The sequence below is a fragment of the Spea bombifrons genome, chromosome 4 (assembly GCF_027358695.1).
Source record: "Spea bombifrons isolate aSpeBom1 chromosome 4, aSpeBom1.2.pri, whole genome shotgun sequence".
Taxonomy (NCBI): Eukaryota; Metazoa; Chordata; class Amphibia; order Anura; family Pelobatidae; genus Spea; species Spea bombifrons.
This window is the reverse complement of record NC_071090.1, coordinates 72,631,298-72,651,124: the sequence shown is the minus strand read 5'-3', so window position 1 is coordinate 72,651,124 and position 19,827 is coordinate 72,631,298. Positions and strand designations below refer to the sequence as shown.

Here is a 19,827-nt window from a genome sequence, read left to right as displayed (position 1 = left end):
CTTTCTCGCTCTACCTGGCCTGGGCTTGGTATCAAGAGGCCCCCACATTTTCCACTTCTTAAGAAGTGATTGAACAGTACTGACTGACACTTTCAAGGCTTCGGATATCTTATGGCTCAGTATCTAGCCTGCACAGCGGATATATGGCTCAGTATCTAGCCTGCTCAGTGCATTCACATGAGAGCCAACAAACTCATGCCAAGGTATGCAAACTTTTGAGTACAACTATATTACACTGTGTCATGATTTATTCAACAAAAATAAAGTCAGAGTATTTTAAATGCTAGTATTTTAACTCTTTCCACTTATTCTACTATCCGTCTTTGTCAAACTTTGTGCTTCATTTACAGCTCCAGGCATTTGTCACGATCAAACATCCCAATACGTTTTCAGTAACCACTTCTGAGTACAGTGATACCACTTTCTACACCTGTTTCACTGTAAATAAATGCACATCACCCCTAAAAAAACATTTTAAAAAAGTACCGGTACTATTATGGTGTCTTAATTGTTTATACGTAGCATTGCCTACAAGGTGTTTAACATATACTGTACAACGGCATACCATACTCAATATTACTTTATATTAAAGTATACATACACACCGATACATCCGGGGGGGAGGACTCAAAGATTGACTTTACAGTTTCACCAGGTCTCTGGGTCAGGGGAGTTTCATTTATACCCACTCCCACACCTCTAGAAGACGCACAGCTCTGGAACTGAAAATAAAAGTTTTCTTTTCACCAAAAAGTTAGATTCAGCTGAAATTAATCAAAGCAAGAAGGGCAGATATTGCTCTGTATAAAATATAAACTTAGCGAGATTTTTCAGATGGTTCACACTGCAGATTTACCTGATAAGTGTCAGAACTTCATACTGTATAGTTAAAGTTCTACAAATAGATACTGCAAATTTAAAGTAATACGTGAGTGCTTCACTTAGGTGCTGCTGCCCGGCTCCTCCATTGTGCGACAATTCTTGTCACTGATCGGCTTCTCTCTGAAGATGCCAATAAGTGAAGGGTCTTGTTAGGACCGGAGCTGGGTGGCCATAAGTATATAATATCCCATGACATATGTCCTGTGGGGCATTCTCCAGATCCATCCCACGCATTCGCAAGGGGGACATCATGACCATTTAAAGCTCTTAGCCATCATATTATGGCTGGAGTGTACCTTTAAATTGGTGAGCTGTAACCAGAACAACTCACAGCATAACTAATAAATCCCAGGAAAAACATTAATAAAAATGTTTGCATTAAAAACAGGTAAATGGGACATAATGGCCATATCGATGCTATAACTATAGAACATCAATACACATGAATTATGTGTTATTATTGTGCTCAGGTGCATTAAACATGAAACTCGTGTAAGGTGTAAATAATACTTAAACACGGTTCTGGGAAATTTTAGCCCATCTTCTTAAACAAACTACATTTTAAATTATTGATATAGTTATAAATTGACAATAATAGTATTATTAGTATATATAGCTTTGCATCTGATAAGACACAAAACAGACCTTTTAAAATGTTATGCAGATATTTCTGACATAATGATAAAAACTCTACACTTTCTTTTCTTATTAAAACTCATAATAAGTTTATTGAGTAAGAAAAATTAATGTGTTTCAGAAGGCAGAACATTTTACCAGGCTAATATAATTTTGTACACATATTCCAGACAAATTTATTGCAAAAGGATTGCTGGGGAATAATGGTTTCTGGAAATGTAGAGTATTACAAAGTTATGGCTAAAGGGCCCATTAAGGCGAAGAGATTAAATGCTTTGAAGCAGCAAGATGACAGACTTTTCCTCACTAGAAACCATTATGTTTATCAGAATAATAACAGGTGCTTATGTGTATTAGTTCATTAAATCATCAAATACAGCATACATCTTACATGAAATTTTTAGGAACTGAGAACTTTGGTAGGCTCATCGTGTAGCATGTGCACAGGATCACCAAAATTGGACAGTGAAAGACTGGAAGAACGTTGCCTGGTCTGATGAGTCTCGATTCCAGCTGGGACATTCAGATGGCAGGGTCAGACTTTGGCAAAAACAACATGAAAGAATGGAACCATCCTGCCTTGTATCAATGGTTCAGGCGGGTGGTGGTGATGGTATAATGGTGTGGGGGGCATTTTCTTGGCACACTTTGGGTCCCTTAGTACCAATTGAGCATCGTTTAAACGTGACAGCCTACCTGAGCATTGTTGCTGACCATGTCCATCCCTCCTTTATGACCACAGTGTACCCATCTTCTGATAGCTACTTCCAGCAGGATAATGAACCATGTCACAAAGCTCCCATAATCTCAAACTGGTTTCTTGAACATGACAATGAGTTCACTGTACTCCAATGGCCTCCACAGTCACCAGATCTCAATCCAATAGAGCACCTTTGGGATGTGGTGGAACGGGAGGTTCGCATCATGGATGTGCAGCCGACAAATCTGCAGCAACTGCATGATGTCATCATGTCCATATGGACCAAAATCTCTGCCAAGAAGAACTAAGGCAGTTCCCGAAAGCAAAAGGGGGTCCAACTCGGTACTAGCACAGTGCACCTAATAATGTGGCCAGTGAGTGTATATATATATAATGTCATATTCTGACACAATGCATGTCCAATGTGGTGTTAGGTCACTATGAAGGCCATTTATTACCCACTACTCCCCATTAAAGCATTCCAGATCCTATCCCTCCCAATCTCTCTGCTGTCAAAGCTATCCCAGTACCTCCACACTCAACCTGTATATGTGAAACCTACCTGCATTTGCTCTACCACTCCTGTCCTATTCCAATCATTCTCAACCAGCAAACTCAATCAACATGCGCAACCTAACCAATCTTATTCCTATCATCTCCAACCATAAACTCCCTCCCGTCTTTAACTGTGCCCTATGGAATGCCCGCTCGGTATGCAACAAACTCGCTTGTATACATGACCTTTTTCTATCTCATGCTTTTAACCTCCTAGCTCTTACTGAAACCTGGATCCCCTCCCAAGACACTACTGCTTCTGCTGCACTCTCCTTCGGAGGACTACACTTCAGCCACACTCCTAGGCCTGATGGCAGAAAGGGTGGTGGTGTAGGCATCCTTCTCTCACCTCACTGCACCTTCCAGAATATACCAAGCCCTCCCTCCCTCTCATTCGGTTCCTTTGAAGCTCACACAATCCGTCTTTTCTCTCCACTCTCTCTTCAAATTGCTGTCATATATCGCCCTCCAGGCCCTACCTCGCAGTTCTTTGACCACCTTTCTGCCTGGCTCCCTTTCTTCCTCTCTCCTAATATCCCCTGTCTTATTCTGGGTGACTTTAACATCCCTTTAGATATATCTAACAACTCTGCAAGCTCCAAACTCCTCTCCCTGACATCTTCCTCTGGTCTCTCTCAATGGACTAATTCCCCTACGCACACCGAGGGACACTCACTCGATCTGGTTTTCTCCAGATCATGCTCCCTTTCAGACTTCTCCATCTACCCCTTCCCTCTGTCTGACCACCACCTCCTATCTTTTTCTCCAGTGCTAACCCCTAACAAGACAAACTTACAGCGCTCACCTCATACTTGTAGGCCATTACCAGAAAATACCATTACCCAACTGTCAGCCTCACTCGAACCTCTCTTACCTTCCATGTTTAATCTTTCTCTATCATCTGGATCTGTACCATCTGCCTTCAAGCATGCGCTAATCACACCAATTCTAAAGAATCCTTCCTCAGACCCCGTCTGTTTGACTAACTACCGCCCTATCTCTCTGCTTCCTTTTACCTCTAAGCTGCTTGAACGGATTGTGTACAATCGCCTCACTAACTTCCTCTCCTCTAATTCCCTCCTTGACCCTCTACAGTCTGGTTTCAAACCCCTTCACTCTACTGAAACTGCTCTAACAAAAGTCTCCAATGACTTGCTCTCTGCCAAAGCTAAAGGTCACTACTCTATTCTAATTCTACTGGATCTCTCTGCTGCTTTCGATACTGTTGATCACCACCTTCTTCTTGACTCCCTTGCTTCTATGGGCATTCGAGATACAGCTCTCTCCTGGATCTCCTCATATCTGTCTAACCGTTCCTTCTCTGTCAACTTCTCAGGCAACACATCATCGCCCCTTCCTCTTTCGGTTGGTGTCCCCCAAGGTTCAGTCCTTGGCCCTCTGCTGTTCTCTCTTTATACTTCCTCTCTTGGCAAACTAATCAACTCATTTGGCCTCCAGTATCATCTATATGCAGATGATACCCAAATCTACCTATCTTCTCCTGATCTCTCTCCATCTCTCATGTCCCGGATCACCAGCTGCTTGTCTGCTATTTCTTCATGGATGTCACAACACTACCTGAAACTTAATCTTTCTAAAACTGAACTCATTATCTTCCCTCCCTCCATCTCCACTCCACTACCTGAATTCTCTATCACCATTAACAACACAACTATCTCTCCTACTAACCAGGCCCGATGCCTTGGGGTCATCCTTGACTCAAACCTCTCCTTCATCCCTCACATTCAGTCCCTTGCCAGATCCTGCCGCCTGCACCTAAAAAACATCTCTCGTATCCGCCCATTCCTCACCCAAGAATCCACAAAAACTCTGGTTCATTCACTTATCATTTCCCGTCTTGACTACTGCAACACTCTTCTGGTTGGCATTCCACTGTCTCGACTCTCTCCACTACAGTCTATCCTTAATGCCGCTGCTAGGCTCATCTTCCTTGCACGTCGCTCCTCTTCTGCTTCCCCCCTCTGTGAATCCCTCCACTGGCTCCCAATTACCTTTAGAATTAAATTTAAGATCCTGGTACTGACATATAAGGCCATCCACAATACTGCTCCTCCGTACATTTCTGACCTCATTAGCAAATACTCTCCTACTCGATCCCTACGTTCCTCCCATGGGCTAAGGCTCTCCTCCTCACTCATCACCTCTTCCTTTTCCCGTCTACAAGATTTCACTCGAGCTGCCCCATATCTCTGGAATCTACTCCCAAGAAACCTTCAGAATTCACCCTCCCTCCCCACATTCAAGAAACATCTAAAAACCCACTTCTTCAGAGAAGCATACCATCTTAGCTGCTAGAACATCCTTGTCATTGATACCCCACAATACCCCTCACCCTTTCTCTATGCCTTATGTTTATCACCCCATTTTCCCTCTAGATTGTAAGCTTGCGAGCAGGGCTCTCTCCACCAAATGTATCGGTTTGTCTAAGTCTGTCAATTCTTGTCTTGTCATATCCCTTGAATTTATGTATTGTATTAAGCGCTGCGTAAACTGTTGGCGCTATATAAATAAAAGATAATAATAATAATAATAATAATAATAATTAGTTATTCATAATACTCATTGTGTACTTGAGGCAGTTGACTGCAACTATAGTCCTAAACTTTGGCTTAATCAGCCTAGGTGAGAATACACCACTGGATGTAAGCCATTAACTTTTGGCCCATCTATTCTGTCCATTTGGCTACCTGCTATAAGAAATCAAACATTACTTGATACTTAATCTGGTCATATGTTCAACGCAGCCTTAAAATACATATCCCACACATGTTTCAATTCTCTCACACTACTGACAGTTGCCATTTGCTGGAAGGCTATTTCATTTATCTACCACACTCTTAAAAACAAATCTTATATTACAGCTAAGGGTCAGTCCTGTATAATAATAATAATAAAGAGAATTAAGAGTTAATGAATTGAGATGCAATAATTCGGATTCATCATTAGTGAATAAAGCCCCATGCTATTAATTTGAACATCAAAACCACTTTCTTTAATATATAAATAATAGTTTTTTTTATTCACACCTCACTGTTAAGTAGACCAGATCATTATTATTTCCTTAATTATAATCTTAAAGGGAACACCAATGTTCATGAATCTGCTTTCATGAAAAATTACATCGTTTCAAATAACTTCACTTAAAAAAAACAAAAAAACAGGCTTGGCGCTGGGAATTTTAGTTTTTGACACTGAATACGTATAGCAATGATACATTTTTATAATATTTACCTTCAAAAAGAGCTTCTTAAAATGCAAGAATTTGGTGAAATAGGTTGTAATAAAAACCTTGAGAGAATTTAATTACCACAAGTCTGAGTTTATGCAATGAAGACTTTCCTCTGTGGACCGTGTCATCTCCTATAATAGCTTTTAAACGAACCCTACTAAATTTATAGCAATTCAATGCCTCGTTTATGGGCCGAAACCTTCCCTACTAGAGGGGTGATTTTCTGAGAAGGCAATCTTTTTTCTATTGTAAAACCAATTTTTCATTTTTAAGCACGTTTTCCAAAGCCATCCTAGTTCAGTCTCTCATATCTAATTCTATAAGAACCAAATACTTTATTACTTTTTCTTTATCATACCATTCTAGATCTGACAGCATCACAAACACATAAATCATTGGAAGGGCTCTTACAATAAGTATGTTTCTTAACATTAAATCTATAATTTGAACTTTGCTTTTGGGCAAAGTTTTACCCACAAGTCAGTTGCATCAATGTCATATTTCAAAAAAGTACAAATAGCATCAGCTACTCTTGTTTTTCAAGACCCCCTTAGTAGAGTGTGCTGTTACACTATAGATATAATTAAAAGTACATCGAGTAGATATGCTATTCAAAATAAAAAAATATAACCTGAGGGAGAAGCTGCAGCCCTGCAGCTGCCCTACTCCACCTCAGTCCAAGGATTATTGCCACTGAAATCAATAGAAGTGCTTTCCAAACATGAGCACAGGGGTCGCTGAGCCAGTGCTGGAGCTGACTGGAAGTACCGCTTGCATGCAAATGTGTTTGACGGAACACATCTCCTGCACTGAAAACAGCTTGGTTGAGAAAGAGGCAAAAAACAAAGGAGATTCTGCAGATTCCCCCGCATTTGCAAGAGGGACACCATGAAAATGTAAAAGGGACCATGCAGCTAATATATGGATTCAAGTGCATATGATGGCTGGAGTATCCCTTTAACTTTCCAGCATTTTGAAGAACGGGAATAACTATTAAAGTGGCTCTGCCCTTTACCAGTACCTCCCTTCTGTACCTTTTGTCTTATGTTGCATTTATTCGATCAACAGCCTTAGACTCACATCCTTACATTCATATTACTTAACTGACAGGAATTATTGTACACTTGAGCAGGGTCCTGCTTATCTTTTGTTTCTGTAACCAGAATTGGTGTGTGACATTAATGATATGATGGTTCTTTATAAATTTAATAATAACTAGATCAGCGTGGATGCCCCTTGTAAGGTTAGTGCACGGGGGGCATGGCAGGTTCCCAAGTAGCAACATGAAATATCCATATCTGTGTCACATCTCATCTGTTATTCCTTTTTCTTTTTGACTGAGCCATACAAGGTATTTGTCTTTGAACATTACACAAGACATTTTAAGGATGTATTACCCACTTCATCTTCTTTGATTTAGTCATCCTTTATACAAGGCAAGCTCACCACTATATTAACTTCCTGTGGTTGGTCTTTCTTGCAAGAGGGTAAAGGGGGGCTTTGCCCCATGTTAAGATCAAACTAAACTACAATCTCCCAACGTTAATGCATACGCAGATTAACGTGGGGCTTCCATCATATTTGTCATTACTAGTATAAGACAAAAAATATGTTTAAAAAATATTGGGCTGCTTTCTTTTCCTAAAACCATTCTACTTTTTGCATAGTATAAAAAAATGTTACACAGCTGCATATAAGCCATTTATGTGTGTACTTGTTCTGTTATGTTAGTCCAATCTACCAAACAAACAACCCAACTCTTTCAACTGTTTGTGGTAAACAGTAAAATGACTCTAAATCACTCAGCGGACTAATGAAAGTCTAGAGACTATGACACTTCATTAAAATTAACATAAAGAATCTGCTCAGTGTGGTTTTTGAGCAGGGAAAGTCACCCAAATATCACTTGACGGACAACAATAGCATCCTCCAGGTTTGCAGATAAAAAAACTATTGCAACAAAATGAGATTAAAAAAACCCAGCATTTAATCATTGCTAACAAGTCTTCATAAATCATGGCGCGATTACATGCAAATAAAACAAACACATAATCATAGTGTAATATTGTAAGACATTTTTACACCTTGATTATGTGTTATGTGTTTAATTTTCATGTAATTGTGCCCCGATTTATGAAGACTTGTTTCTGGTAAGAGTATTGGAGGAACACCAATACATCTACCTGTTACGGAAAGGGTATTAACACTTTGTGAATCACTTAGGCTGTGGTGTCACGAACGTTTAATCATTGCTAACCCACAAAATTGTTTTGAGTGTTGAGATTAGCCTGGCGCACATGCTGTTTGTGTAATCCAATGACATTGTGTTGTGTGTTATTTATGTTAATCCTTTCCAGTGTCTTGTATGCCAATTTTAACTACCCTGGTAAAGTGGTTATTTAAACTACGCCCGGTCCTGATAAAGTGTGTTCTATTGCATCCTGACTGGTTGTGTCGTGTCTGGCGGATACTGTTCTTTGGGAGACCCTTTCCTCAGTGGAGCACCTTTCCTTCAAGAACCAGAGCCACTATCCATCTAGCCGGCTTTCGCTATGAGGAAGGCAGCAGCAACATCCAGGCATGTTCCTTACAAGCTTTAATTCAGCTTCAGTCCACATTATGTCTATCACACATATTACCCCCAATAATAAACCAAACAAGCTGTGGGTCATCATTCTGTGCTGTTATGTACTGCACGACAGCACCTTCGCATCCATCAGAGGGTTTATACATCCCTACAGTCTAAAAAGTACCACACTCACCAGTCAGGGACTACCAGAACTACCTAGTCATAGGCTACCAAAAGCACAGCCCATTTGGGCACAGCTTGGCTTCAACTGCACGCCAGCGATGTAAAAAAAAACACAAGGACCTCATGACATTAACAGAGTCAAATATATTCGCAACCTGCCCGTGTAACAAGAACTAGCCAGAAAAGAACTGTACTGCGTACCCACAGCTGCTCCGTCACCAAGAGCAACGCACAGCTTCCGCCACATGACCAGGGGCGCGGTGCATGCTGGGTGTTGAACATGGCGCAGCCCAGTTCGGGTCCCGTGGGTAGTATCTGATCGGTTTAATACGAGGTATGCGGATTTCTTTCGGTAAAGCCATGAGCTATATCTATTCTATACAGATCTCATGGCGAGAATTGTATATGCACGAGAATGTTTTATGTACCATATTAAATACAGAGCATAGCATAGTTTAAAAGCGCAGGTGCACATAGTTTCTCGGAAAGCTAGTGAAAGGAACACACGGTTTAACTAAACTAAATGCATTGAAAAAACTGCCAATTCGTTAATTTGATAACTAAAGTCTACATTTAAGTTGTATACTATATCAATATTAAGATGGCCCTCATTTACTAGTCACCTACAACACGCTATCTAAAGGGAATAATAATAATAATAATGTACAGAATGTACGCTGATGGCAAACATATATCCTTACAGGAAAATGCCTCTGGTGGTCTTGTGCGGCTTCCCCTGCAGTGGGAAGAGTCGCAGAGCGGGAGAGCTGCTGGAACATCTGGAGAAGATGGGGAGAAAGGTTTGTATCGTTGGAGACCATGCCCTTGGGTTAGACCGGAATGCTGTGTATGCAGGTACGGTAAAGAACATGCTTTACATGCGTGTATAAACCCTGAGCATTCATGTAACTTTTTTTTAGCAGCTATGAGGGATGAGCCCTGTTATACGCAGTCATACTTACTTTCTGTGAACAGTTTCAGAATATTATCCGATGCCTTTTTGTTGGCGTATAACATGTTGTTTTACTTATTGATATAGAGTACACTAGAATGTATTATAGACCGTATAAATAGAAACCTGTTCTGGGGAAAATATTTAAAAATATTCTTGTAATATTTATGCTCTTTGGGCACATGGATTTGTATGTGGACTTTGTGCTTAGTTAATTTGAAACTTTGTTTCTGACAGCTGTGCATTACTGTTAAATTCTGACATGTTACTAAGATGTTTATATCTAAACCCATCTACATCTTAAACATTATTTGCTATTAAATGTACTCCATGGATTCGTGTTGCAAATTCATATGAATATTTTAATTCTTAAAAAAATAATTTACTAATTGCTGTGATTAAATAAAACAAGAAAAATACCCCAAAAGGTAGTCATTTTAAAATAAATGGCAATGTGGGGAAATGCACACAGCTTTTGTGATAGTTCAGCAGCAAAACCTGTAGTGTATGTCCGTTTCCAACCTCACTGTAGACATGGAGTTTATTTTTGCTGTCACAGAGATTGATGCCATAGAGATGTATCAGTATTTCACAAATGCCTTACTGAGACTGATACTGGTTATATGTGGTGCTTTTAGCGAGGGTCAGAAAGAAAAAGTATGCTGCAAAGTCAGCACATAAAAGATTTAAGTTGCCAAATAATTACAAAAACGTCAAAAAAGTGCTTATAAAATAAAGTGACTATTCAGAAAAATGGCATTTATTCCCCTTAAAAGGAATGGTAGGGTCCCAAGACCATTACAGACGGCTTACTTGACAAACAGTGGCAATTGAATTAAGCAGGTTGGTTGTCTTTGGTATTAAGTTGGGCGTAAGTGACAGTGTAAGAAGTTTGGTCTTCAAAGGTACGAGTAACTTTGCTTAGGCCTCCCCAGTTCATCTCGAAGATAGAACTTTACCTAATGTTAAGTCCTGCCTTTTCTTGTACCTATGATGATTTGCTTTAAGCTTCTCTTCTGCAGTGTTAATACTCCATTACCTTGCTTATCATCACCTAAACAAAGTAACCACAACCCCTTGGGACATAATGAAAGCGCCTTTATTATTAGGAATGTGCCACCTAGGTCATGAGCTAATGCTGTTTTGCAGCACATTTTTTATTGTGTTTTTAGCAGAAAAGTAAATGACATAGTGCTTGCTAGTAGTAATGACATAATTATTTAAAAATTTGGGATTTCTTCACTAAATAGGTTTGTGAGTATCTATGTCATGGACATACATTTTATTAAAAAAAAAAAAAAAAATACCAGCGTATAGGGCAGACATTCAAATCTTGTAGTTATAAACTGCTTTTAAATCTAGAGACACATTGTACACCATTGCCTTTTATATGCGTACAAGTGTGACACTGTGTGACTTTGTCGCTAAGAGATAGCTGAGAGCGTGAAATGTTATTAGCGTGTGTAACAAAGCTGGCCGTGAAGAGCAACGTTGCCGATTCTGGAAATACTAATTACTGCCACCGGATTATTTCTGTCTATCTGTGCATCTAGATTAAAGCAGGAGTAGTATGTGTTTTCTAACGTTAAAAAGGCTTTTCCATGTTTGTTGCATTCAAGAAACCAGCTGGTAGTTGGTCAGTGCTTAACACTAATTTATTTAATGGGCAAAATTCTGAATCAGTGTCAGTCTTCTTTCCACTCTTGAATCCCAACTCTTCATTGCCAAACATGTCGATCTTTGGACAGTGCAGCAATGATTTTAAGGCAGCCTGGAATTAAATAGATCCGCTTTTAAAATACCCAGATAAAGGGACCATTTGCCTTTCCTTTTCTTTGCTCACCCTTTCTCCTTCATCCCACTTCCATCATTCTTGCACATTTTTTCTTTTTTTTCTGGAAATGGGCTCAATACTGTGAAAATGCTAAGATTGTTTTGGTGTCTTGTCTTCTAAAACACAAGCTTAGTTTCAAGGTGCACACGATTTTAGGACCTGCTAATTACATATTAACTTATTTTCCAGATTCCAGAAATGAGAAGGAAGTTCGAGGGACCCTGAGAGCTGCAGTTGAAAGGTGGGAAAATTATATTACCGTATTTGCTCGATTATAAGACGACCCCGATTATAAGACGACCCCCCAAAATCAAAATATTAATTTAGGAAAAAAACAAAAAGCCTGAATATAAGACGACCCTATAGGAAAAAAAGTTTTACCAGTAAATATTAATTCATGTAAATATATTTTTTAAATTTCCTTTTATTTGCCAACCTGCCCCCCCCCAGTTATGCCACTCTGCCCCCAGAAATGCTTTATACCCCCCCTATTTGCCACTCTGCCCCATGATATGCCTTATACCCCTATATGCCACTCTGGCATATAGGGGGTTAAAAGGCATATCATGGGGCTGAGTGGCATATAGGGGGTTAAAATGCATTTCTGGAGGTATATATGCATATCATGGGGCTGAGTGGCATATAGGGGGTTAAAATGCATTTCTGGAGGTCCAGAAATGCATTTTAACCCCCTATATGCCACTCAGCCCCATGATATGCCTTTTAACCCAGCATGTACTGGCTGCCTTGGCTTGATAGGAGTGTGATTGCTGCTAACAGCAATCACACTCCTATCAAGCCAAGGCAGCCAGTACATGCTGGAACCTGGGGATGATAGTAGTGGGATTACAGCCTCCCTATGCCATGCTACAACCCCCACCCCCCTTACACATCCATGCTATCACACACAAACACACATTCACAAACATTTAAATACTCATTCATTCCATTAATCACACATACTTCACACATTAATCACACATACTTACCCAAAAAACCCTCCCCCACCCCCTTACCTGAACTGCAGATCTCTCACTCGAAGACTTCTGCAGGGGACCGGCTGTACCAGCAACTTCTCTGGCCCCGCCCCCAGAGGAGGGAGGGGGAGATAGAGTTCTGTGAGGAAGCTACAAGCTTCCTGTCCTCCTGCTTCTAACGGAAGAGACGCTGCTTACGACCGGTAAGCAGCATGGCCCCAGCCATTTTTTTGGGGTCTGATTAGAAGACGACCCCGATTATAAGACGAGGGGTATTTTTCAGAGCATTTGCTCTGGAAAAAACCTCGTCTTATAATCGAGCAAATACGGTATTTTGAGATTGCATTTATTTAAGTGGCTAAATTGGTAGTTATACGGCGCTGGACTTTTGTGAAAAGCTTCCATGTGTCCTAATTAATAAGGACATTACGTTAAAATAAACCTTGTTCATTGGATGCAGAGTTTTATAATCTGTTACTGAAAAAAGTGTTTCTTGCTTAGGAAGCTCAATAAAGAAGATGTTGTAATTCTGGATTCCCTCAACTACATTAAAGGTACATTAATGGCTTTGATTCGAATAAATATTAGCAGAAAACCTTTTCTGATGGCTTTATGTTACCTCTATTGCCACTGCTCAGTTTTAGTTGGTGCTGTCCTACACTCATAAAATAGGTTGATTTCTTACCATAGACGAGACTTTTGTATGTAATAATAATTGTATGAAAAAACCTCAATTGCTTTTTAAATTACTCCCTGTTTAGTTCCTGTCATTAATTAGTTAGCTCTAAGTGTATCAAGCTACTCGTCAAAGATGTGCTTGCACAATAAAATGTTTGGGGGAATGATTGGCATGTTTCAGATCTCCAAAAATGGAACTTCTGTGTACAGCCAACAACCATATGACATTAGGGATTCCCACATGGCATTTCAAGCATGTCCTTTATTGGATCACCTCCTCATTACCAGGTTTGACAATTTATTACAAAGGGCTCGCACCATTCAATTTCTGCTGCAAAAAGGGCTTTTTAATAACTCCCCTACCCCTCTGATTGATAATGAATACACAGGACTAAGTCAGCCTTTGCGGGAGAACCTCCCTGGGGTTGTGAAGTCAGGAGTTTTAAAGTGTACCTGTTCTGCTAACTGCCGTCTGCACAAATCTAAGAGACTGGAAGTTGTCTGCTTCAAGAAAAAATATAATTCAGAATTTACACATATTTGCAGGCTAAAATTCTGAATTTTTTACTTAGTAACAGATTATATTATATATTAACGGATCTGTATTCTCTAGAACAGTGCTGTCCCACTCGTAGACCATAAACTACTGGGAATTAAAGGCTCATAGCGGAGTTAATCGCACATGTAGAATATGGAATTTTGAGGCAGTTATTTATGCAACAGAAACCTTCCAGGCTTCCATATAGGATTTTTCCTTTTCTTAGAGAATCTGTTTCTAGATAAATCCTGAAAGCCAAGTTGGCATTGCTCCTACTAAGACTCTCTGAGAATACCGCCTTCATAAACCACAACATTAAAATAAAAGTCAAATGTGCTTTTAAATTCTTGTTTGCAAAAACCACTTAGAATTTGGTTTTACATTTCTGAATGCCTAACATTACATACTGCCATGGATATTTTAACAGGCAGAAGTGATATATGGAATGTTAATGATCTGTGACATGCCCAATAAATCTAGGTTGGAGTAAAGTCAAGTTTTTAGAAGAGTTTGAATGCCAATCTTAAATCCGAGTAATATGACCCAACAGCAGTACCATTACTACAATTTACATCTCTTGAAGCCAGTAGGGTTCTTTTTCTAAACAACAATTTTTTACATTGGGGACTGTATATATAGCAATATTTGTCATGCCTATTATCTCTGGATGAAATAAAAACAAAATCATTACAAAGATGGTGATTTATGACACTTCAAGCGCAATGCTATTGTAGATTACAACTTTAGATAAGAATCTAGTCTTCAGTCACCCCTCAGTCAGAGGGAGTCCTCTACAAATCTTTGTCACAGGCAATTCTAGATAATACATCCGAGGAAATGATGCAGAACACGGCCATGTGCAGAATCGTCCAGAAAGGCTTCACTTGGGAATTTTGCCTATATATATATATAATGTAACTCGACTAATTAAAATGTCTTTTCAGGTTACAGATATGAGCTGTATTGTCTGATTAAACATGTGCAGACCCCTCACTGCCTGGTATGTCTTGGATTTTTATGTTTTTGCATTATGTTTAAGTTGTACCGTACCTATAAATCTAATATGTTATATTTTTGTGTAACACAACTAGATTTTTCTATGCTATGAAGTTATGACAATTATATTTAGATCATTCCTGAGTCCAATCCATTGACATTACAGGACAAGTACTGTAATAAAGCAACATGACACAAACAAGAAGCAAAAGGTTGTAGGTATACACTATACAGCTGCGGTATCTTCCATTTCGTACACTTATTTATTTATTTTTATCGCCGCTAGATAGGATACATTTTTCAGTGTGAGATCAGTATAGTTCTGTGGGTTGAAGCTTTTGTATATGTTTTTGTATTTTACAATTAAAACTTTAGGTTACTGCTCTATGGCAAAAACATGGATGTCCATATAAAGAGAATAAACATAGAGTCCAAATGAATGATGCTGTCACTATGCCTTAATGATGAGTTACCTAATATTTCTATGTTTTTGAAGGTACACAGGCAGTGTAAACCCCTGTTTTTCATGACCTGTGTGCGTTCAAAGATGGCATGCTTGTAAAATAGCACTTTTTGTATATGGCTACTTACAATGTACCAATGACACCCACTAACATTTGAAGTTAGTGGATCCTTATTTACAACATGTGTACACTAGAATATCGGAGATAAGCAAATATATGCGGTAAATAGTCATGCTTGCAACCTTTTGTTCTAAATGGAGATATACCTATTCCTCTCGTCTCGCAACTTCTGGAATTCTCAAAGCATATGTAACAACATTATACATTTAAAATATTAGATACACATTTTTAATTTACCAATATAAGGAAATGTATTAACGCAATACTGGGTTAGCAATTATTAATCAAGCCATTAACAACCTTCATTGTATTATAATTTGAAATGTATTGATATACGGTAGTTAAAAAAATATATATTACATGGGTTTTTTATGCTTTATTTTGCAGTGATGTAGTGGTTAGTTTGTGTCTAAACCAGGGCATATACATTAAGTGGCCATGTGATAGGAATGTAACTCCTCTGCAAGTGAGAGGTTTTGATTATGCTTTGCTGAAGTTCAGACCTGTCTAGCACCACTGTCAAGGATAGATTGTCATGCAGGTCCATTTCCACTATAGATCATTGCCTTACCCTGTCCCATGTTTTCCTCCTCCAAAAACATGCAGGGGGTATATGTATGGTTTATACCTATTGTTTAGACATTAAGGAGAAAAATAATCTGATCTGTTTGCATCTCTGGCTCAGCTGTCATTGAAAGGTTCGAATTGTCTATGACCACGGTGAACCTGTAGATGTCATTTGTTGATTGTGTGCCCTTCTCTCATTATCACCTCGGGTTCTGAATACCAGTGCCCTGCGATGTCAGTGTATTGAATTTATTAGTAACGAGCTCCTGTTCGTATCCTCACAATGCATCTCTGTGTCCAAGGAACCTATTCATAGGACCGACTGAGAGGTGATAATGAAGTGTTGTAGGGTGGCACTGAATACATTCTGTCCTTGCAGATCCATTGCCTGACATCACCAGAGACCAGCTCCACGTGGAATCAACAGCGAGAACAGAGTGAGCGCTACACTCAGGAAATGTAAGTGTGAATGTGGAGAGTCAACAAGCTTGGTATTAAAATAACCAAAAGTTCTCCTGTGCACGTATGGTTACACTGTCTGTTATTGCCATCAGCATATTTGTTGCTGCCACATAAGCAGATGCTCAGGGCCATCAGCTGAGAAAAGAACTATGTGGTAGCATGACAAGAGTTTCAAGCTACATTGCTGTTTATTTAAAAACGGTGAACAAACATATTTCATTAATTGTGTGTAACCTTCATTGATGTGGGACTTGGAAAATCCCAGGAACCAAGTATTCTCGGCTGGTAGATTTGTGTTTATCTTATCTTCTGTCGGTGTGCCTTTTCCTGGCTCCTAAAATCGTCATCTTGCCTTTCGGAGACTGTCCTGAAACCCAAAACATGTCGCTATCATTTATTTGTTTTTACTCATTAGTGCATGTGGTGTGCACAAACGTCATGTGTTTTCCAAGATGTAAAATGTCGTAATTTTCCCTTCCAGGCAAACTGAGAATTAATTAATGCAGAGTAGTGTATTCATTTCTCCGGAGGGCTACAGATTTCTGGATTTGCTAGTTCAAAGCTCCCTTCACTGTACTGTATCAGATGTTTAGGGATTTGTTTGAGTCGACCAGAATACCAAGTTATTTTCTGGTTAAAGATGCATTTTCTGCAGATAATTATTGCCTTTCTGCATTCCTTAATATTTAATATGGCTACATTAACTCACAGTGACCCATAAAGGTTAGCTGCTTTTGTAAGTAACAAAGCTCTATCTGCCCGTCGGCTACCGATCCTGTGCGTATCATCCGAAGTTGTGGCGTTTTATCACTTGCTGAAGGATACACCTGGTTGCCTTGTTGGAATCACACTAGGTGGAAGCCAGCATGGGCGCTTTGTAATAGCATGAAGATGAGCGTAAAGGGTCTTCGCTTTCTATTGATTGCATTCATTGCCTGGGGATATTTAACCTTCTGTGCATTCAGGGGTGTTTTAGTCCGCTGAGAACAAGAAATAAAACATGATGCTTTCTGAGCCAACAAAGTAAAATGTATATTCTTAGCTCCCTAGATGTGCGTGTATGTGTGTGTGTATATATATATATATATATATATATATATATATATATATATATATATTTTGATTGTATATGCAGGACCTCTGATCTTGTGGTCAATGATACAATTTGGTTAAACATGGAATTTACACACTTGCAATAGTTTAACTGAATCTTTTTAGAAAAACACGGGCCCCTTGCTGTATGCTGGTCCTCAGTCATTACACTTCTGATGCCGTCTTTGCTTGCCTCACTCAGCTTTGATGCTTTAGTACAGAGGTTTGAAGCCCCAGATTCCCGCAATCGATGGGACAGTCCCCTCTTTACATTGCATATGGATGACGAGCTGCCAGTTGAACCGATCTGCAATGCCATCTTTCACAGAAAGGCTCCTCCACCCAACCAGTCAACACAAACCGTAAGCTGTCTAGTGCTCAAACACACTATTGTTTTAACTTTATTTTCTTCAGCCTTTTCTGCTGTTTTTTTTTTTTCTTAAAATGAATTCTCTCTCTTTCTTTAGCAACCACTGTCCTCTACAAACTTTCTTCATGAGCTGGACAAGGTGACACAGGAAGTTGTAAGCGTGAGTGTCACATGGCATTGTATATTTGACTTTGCTGATACACAGACCGTATACCGTAGTTTCTTATACTCTCTGTATGGCCTTGTATGACTTCCACTTCACATTGCTTTCTATTGGCACTTGGCCAGATTTACAGACATACTGTTTATTTTGTGTCAGTGTTTGCATGGGAGGTTTACATAGCTTTGTTCTGCTCCGTATACCTTGACATTTCTAAATCAACTAAATTGTTATCTTTTGTGCACATACAATGTCAACTGTTGTATTAGACTTGTCTGCAATAGTATTAACTGAGTTTTGATAGTGGTAGGCTAGAGAGATTGTAACACCTGGAGTAATATCTGCAAACATTAAGGAACATGCTACTTTACCTGTTATAATAGAAGGTTGTTCTAATGTATCGCCACTGATGATACACTAGTATAGTTTGGTGACCTGTAATGGCCCGATCTGGATATACATACATTTGTACTTATAATATTAGAAGTAATGAGCTTTTAGTGTTATGTTTGGACTGACAAATGTTTACCAAGTTTGTATTTATATGAGTTGTTCCTGTAATAGTTAGATATTATGTTACTTGGTTAATCGGATCCCAGGCAATTGATGATATAATGAAAGCAGGACAGTGACTCTCTCATGCTGCATGCTTTTTGTCAGCAATGTGAAGAGAGATATTTGATCATTTGATTTGTTTAATGAAACACCATAATAATTTTGCTGTATTCACAGGCCATCTTAAATGCCCAGAAAACCAGCATTCCAGGAGATGTCATTGTGGTGCCTGGAGCTACTGAAAGAATATCCTTTTCAATAGATCGACTTCACTAAAACGTAGGATCAGAAGTGAAAATTATCACTTTTAGTGCTTCTTGATTCTTTTTGTTATGTTCTTCAAATTAATCTAATTAAACATATTATAGTATGATTGTTATAGCAATAAGATTGCCCCCACATAAGAGGGAACTAACAACTTGGTCTGCATCTCTTGGGGGTTAGGGTATATATATATATATCTGGTCCTGAATCTGTAAGTATAACTATATTGCATGTGTTTTTATTTGTTTAAATAATGATGGAGTGAAGAGCATTGGAATGGGTAAATATATTAGGCTTACAATGTATTTGGCATGCTGTGTTGGGTCTGTTTTGCTTTTCTTTGACTTCCGTACATAGTTCTGCCACGGATCCTGAACATGTCTGAGCTGAGGAGGCTTCGTCACCAGTTTATAAGTTACACCAAGCTGCACCCCAACGAGAACATCTCTCAGCTGGCAAACATGTTTGTGCAGTATCTGAACCAGAGCATCTGCTAAACTGCTGCCTGGTGATAGACTAGATCAAAGGTTATTATTTCTTAGCAAGACCTGATTGCAGCATATTTTAAATTGATACGAGAAGAAAGTTTATATGCATTATAAGTAAATGGTGGTATTAAAGATGTATGTCATGTACAAGAGCTCACGCTTAGTGTGATGATACCTAAGGTAACACTGTGCTTGACCTGATTATTTAAGGACTTATATCAATGTACAGTCTTATTTATTACCCTTGCGTATCCCTGTTATAATATAATAAGCAGTGGGACACTAAAATCTTTAACCAACATGCTCAGATTAAACCAGGGGTAGACAACGGGTAGCTCCGGTAATGTTGTAGAACTAAATCTCCCATGAGGATCACAAGGCACAAGCTGATTGAGCATAATGGAAGTGGTAATTCATGGCAAGCAAGGAGCTGACAGATGTTTACCTCTAAAATAAACCAAATTCAATAGAAAGTCATATATAACATTTTGTAAAATTCCACAACTGTTTACAATGCACTCCAACCCCCCCAGAA

General features: G+C 39.1%; 1 protein-coding gene across 1 annotated transcript; it reads left to right on the top strand.

Annotated features, from left to right (window-relative positions):
- Positions 1-9,021: 9,021 nt before the first annotated feature.
- KTI12 (KTI12 chromatin associated homolog) lies at positions 9,022-19,301 on the top strand. Its single transcript, XM_053463256.1, has 10 exons — positions 9,022-9,109; positions 9,479-9,630; positions 11,751-11,802; positions 13,040-13,092; positions 14,699-14,754; positions 16,281-16,360; positions 17,658-17,817; positions 17,923-17,985; positions 18,718-18,786; positions 19,158-19,301. The coding sequence occupies exons 2-10, from the start codon at positions 9,483-9,485 to the stop codon at positions 19,299-19,301; spliced, it is 825 nt and encodes a 274-aa protein (XP_053319231.1). The 5' UTR covers positions 9,022-9,109; positions 9,479-9,482.
- The last annotated feature ends 526 nt before the right edge of the window (positions 19,302-19,827 follow it).

Coding starts and splice junctions, on each gene's coding strand:
- KTI12 (XM_053463256.1), top strand. CDS start 9,483: ATGCCTCTGGTGGTCTTGTGCGGCTTCCCCTGCAGTGGGAAGAGTCGC. Junction 9,631..11,750: donor CCGGAATGCTGTGTATGCAG/GTACGGTAAAGA, acceptor CTTATTTTCCAG/ATTCCAGAAATGAGAAGGAA. Junction 17,986..18,717: donor TGACACAGGAAGTTGTAAGC/GTGAGTGTCACA, acceptor CTGTATTCACAG/GCCATCTTAAATGCCCAGAA.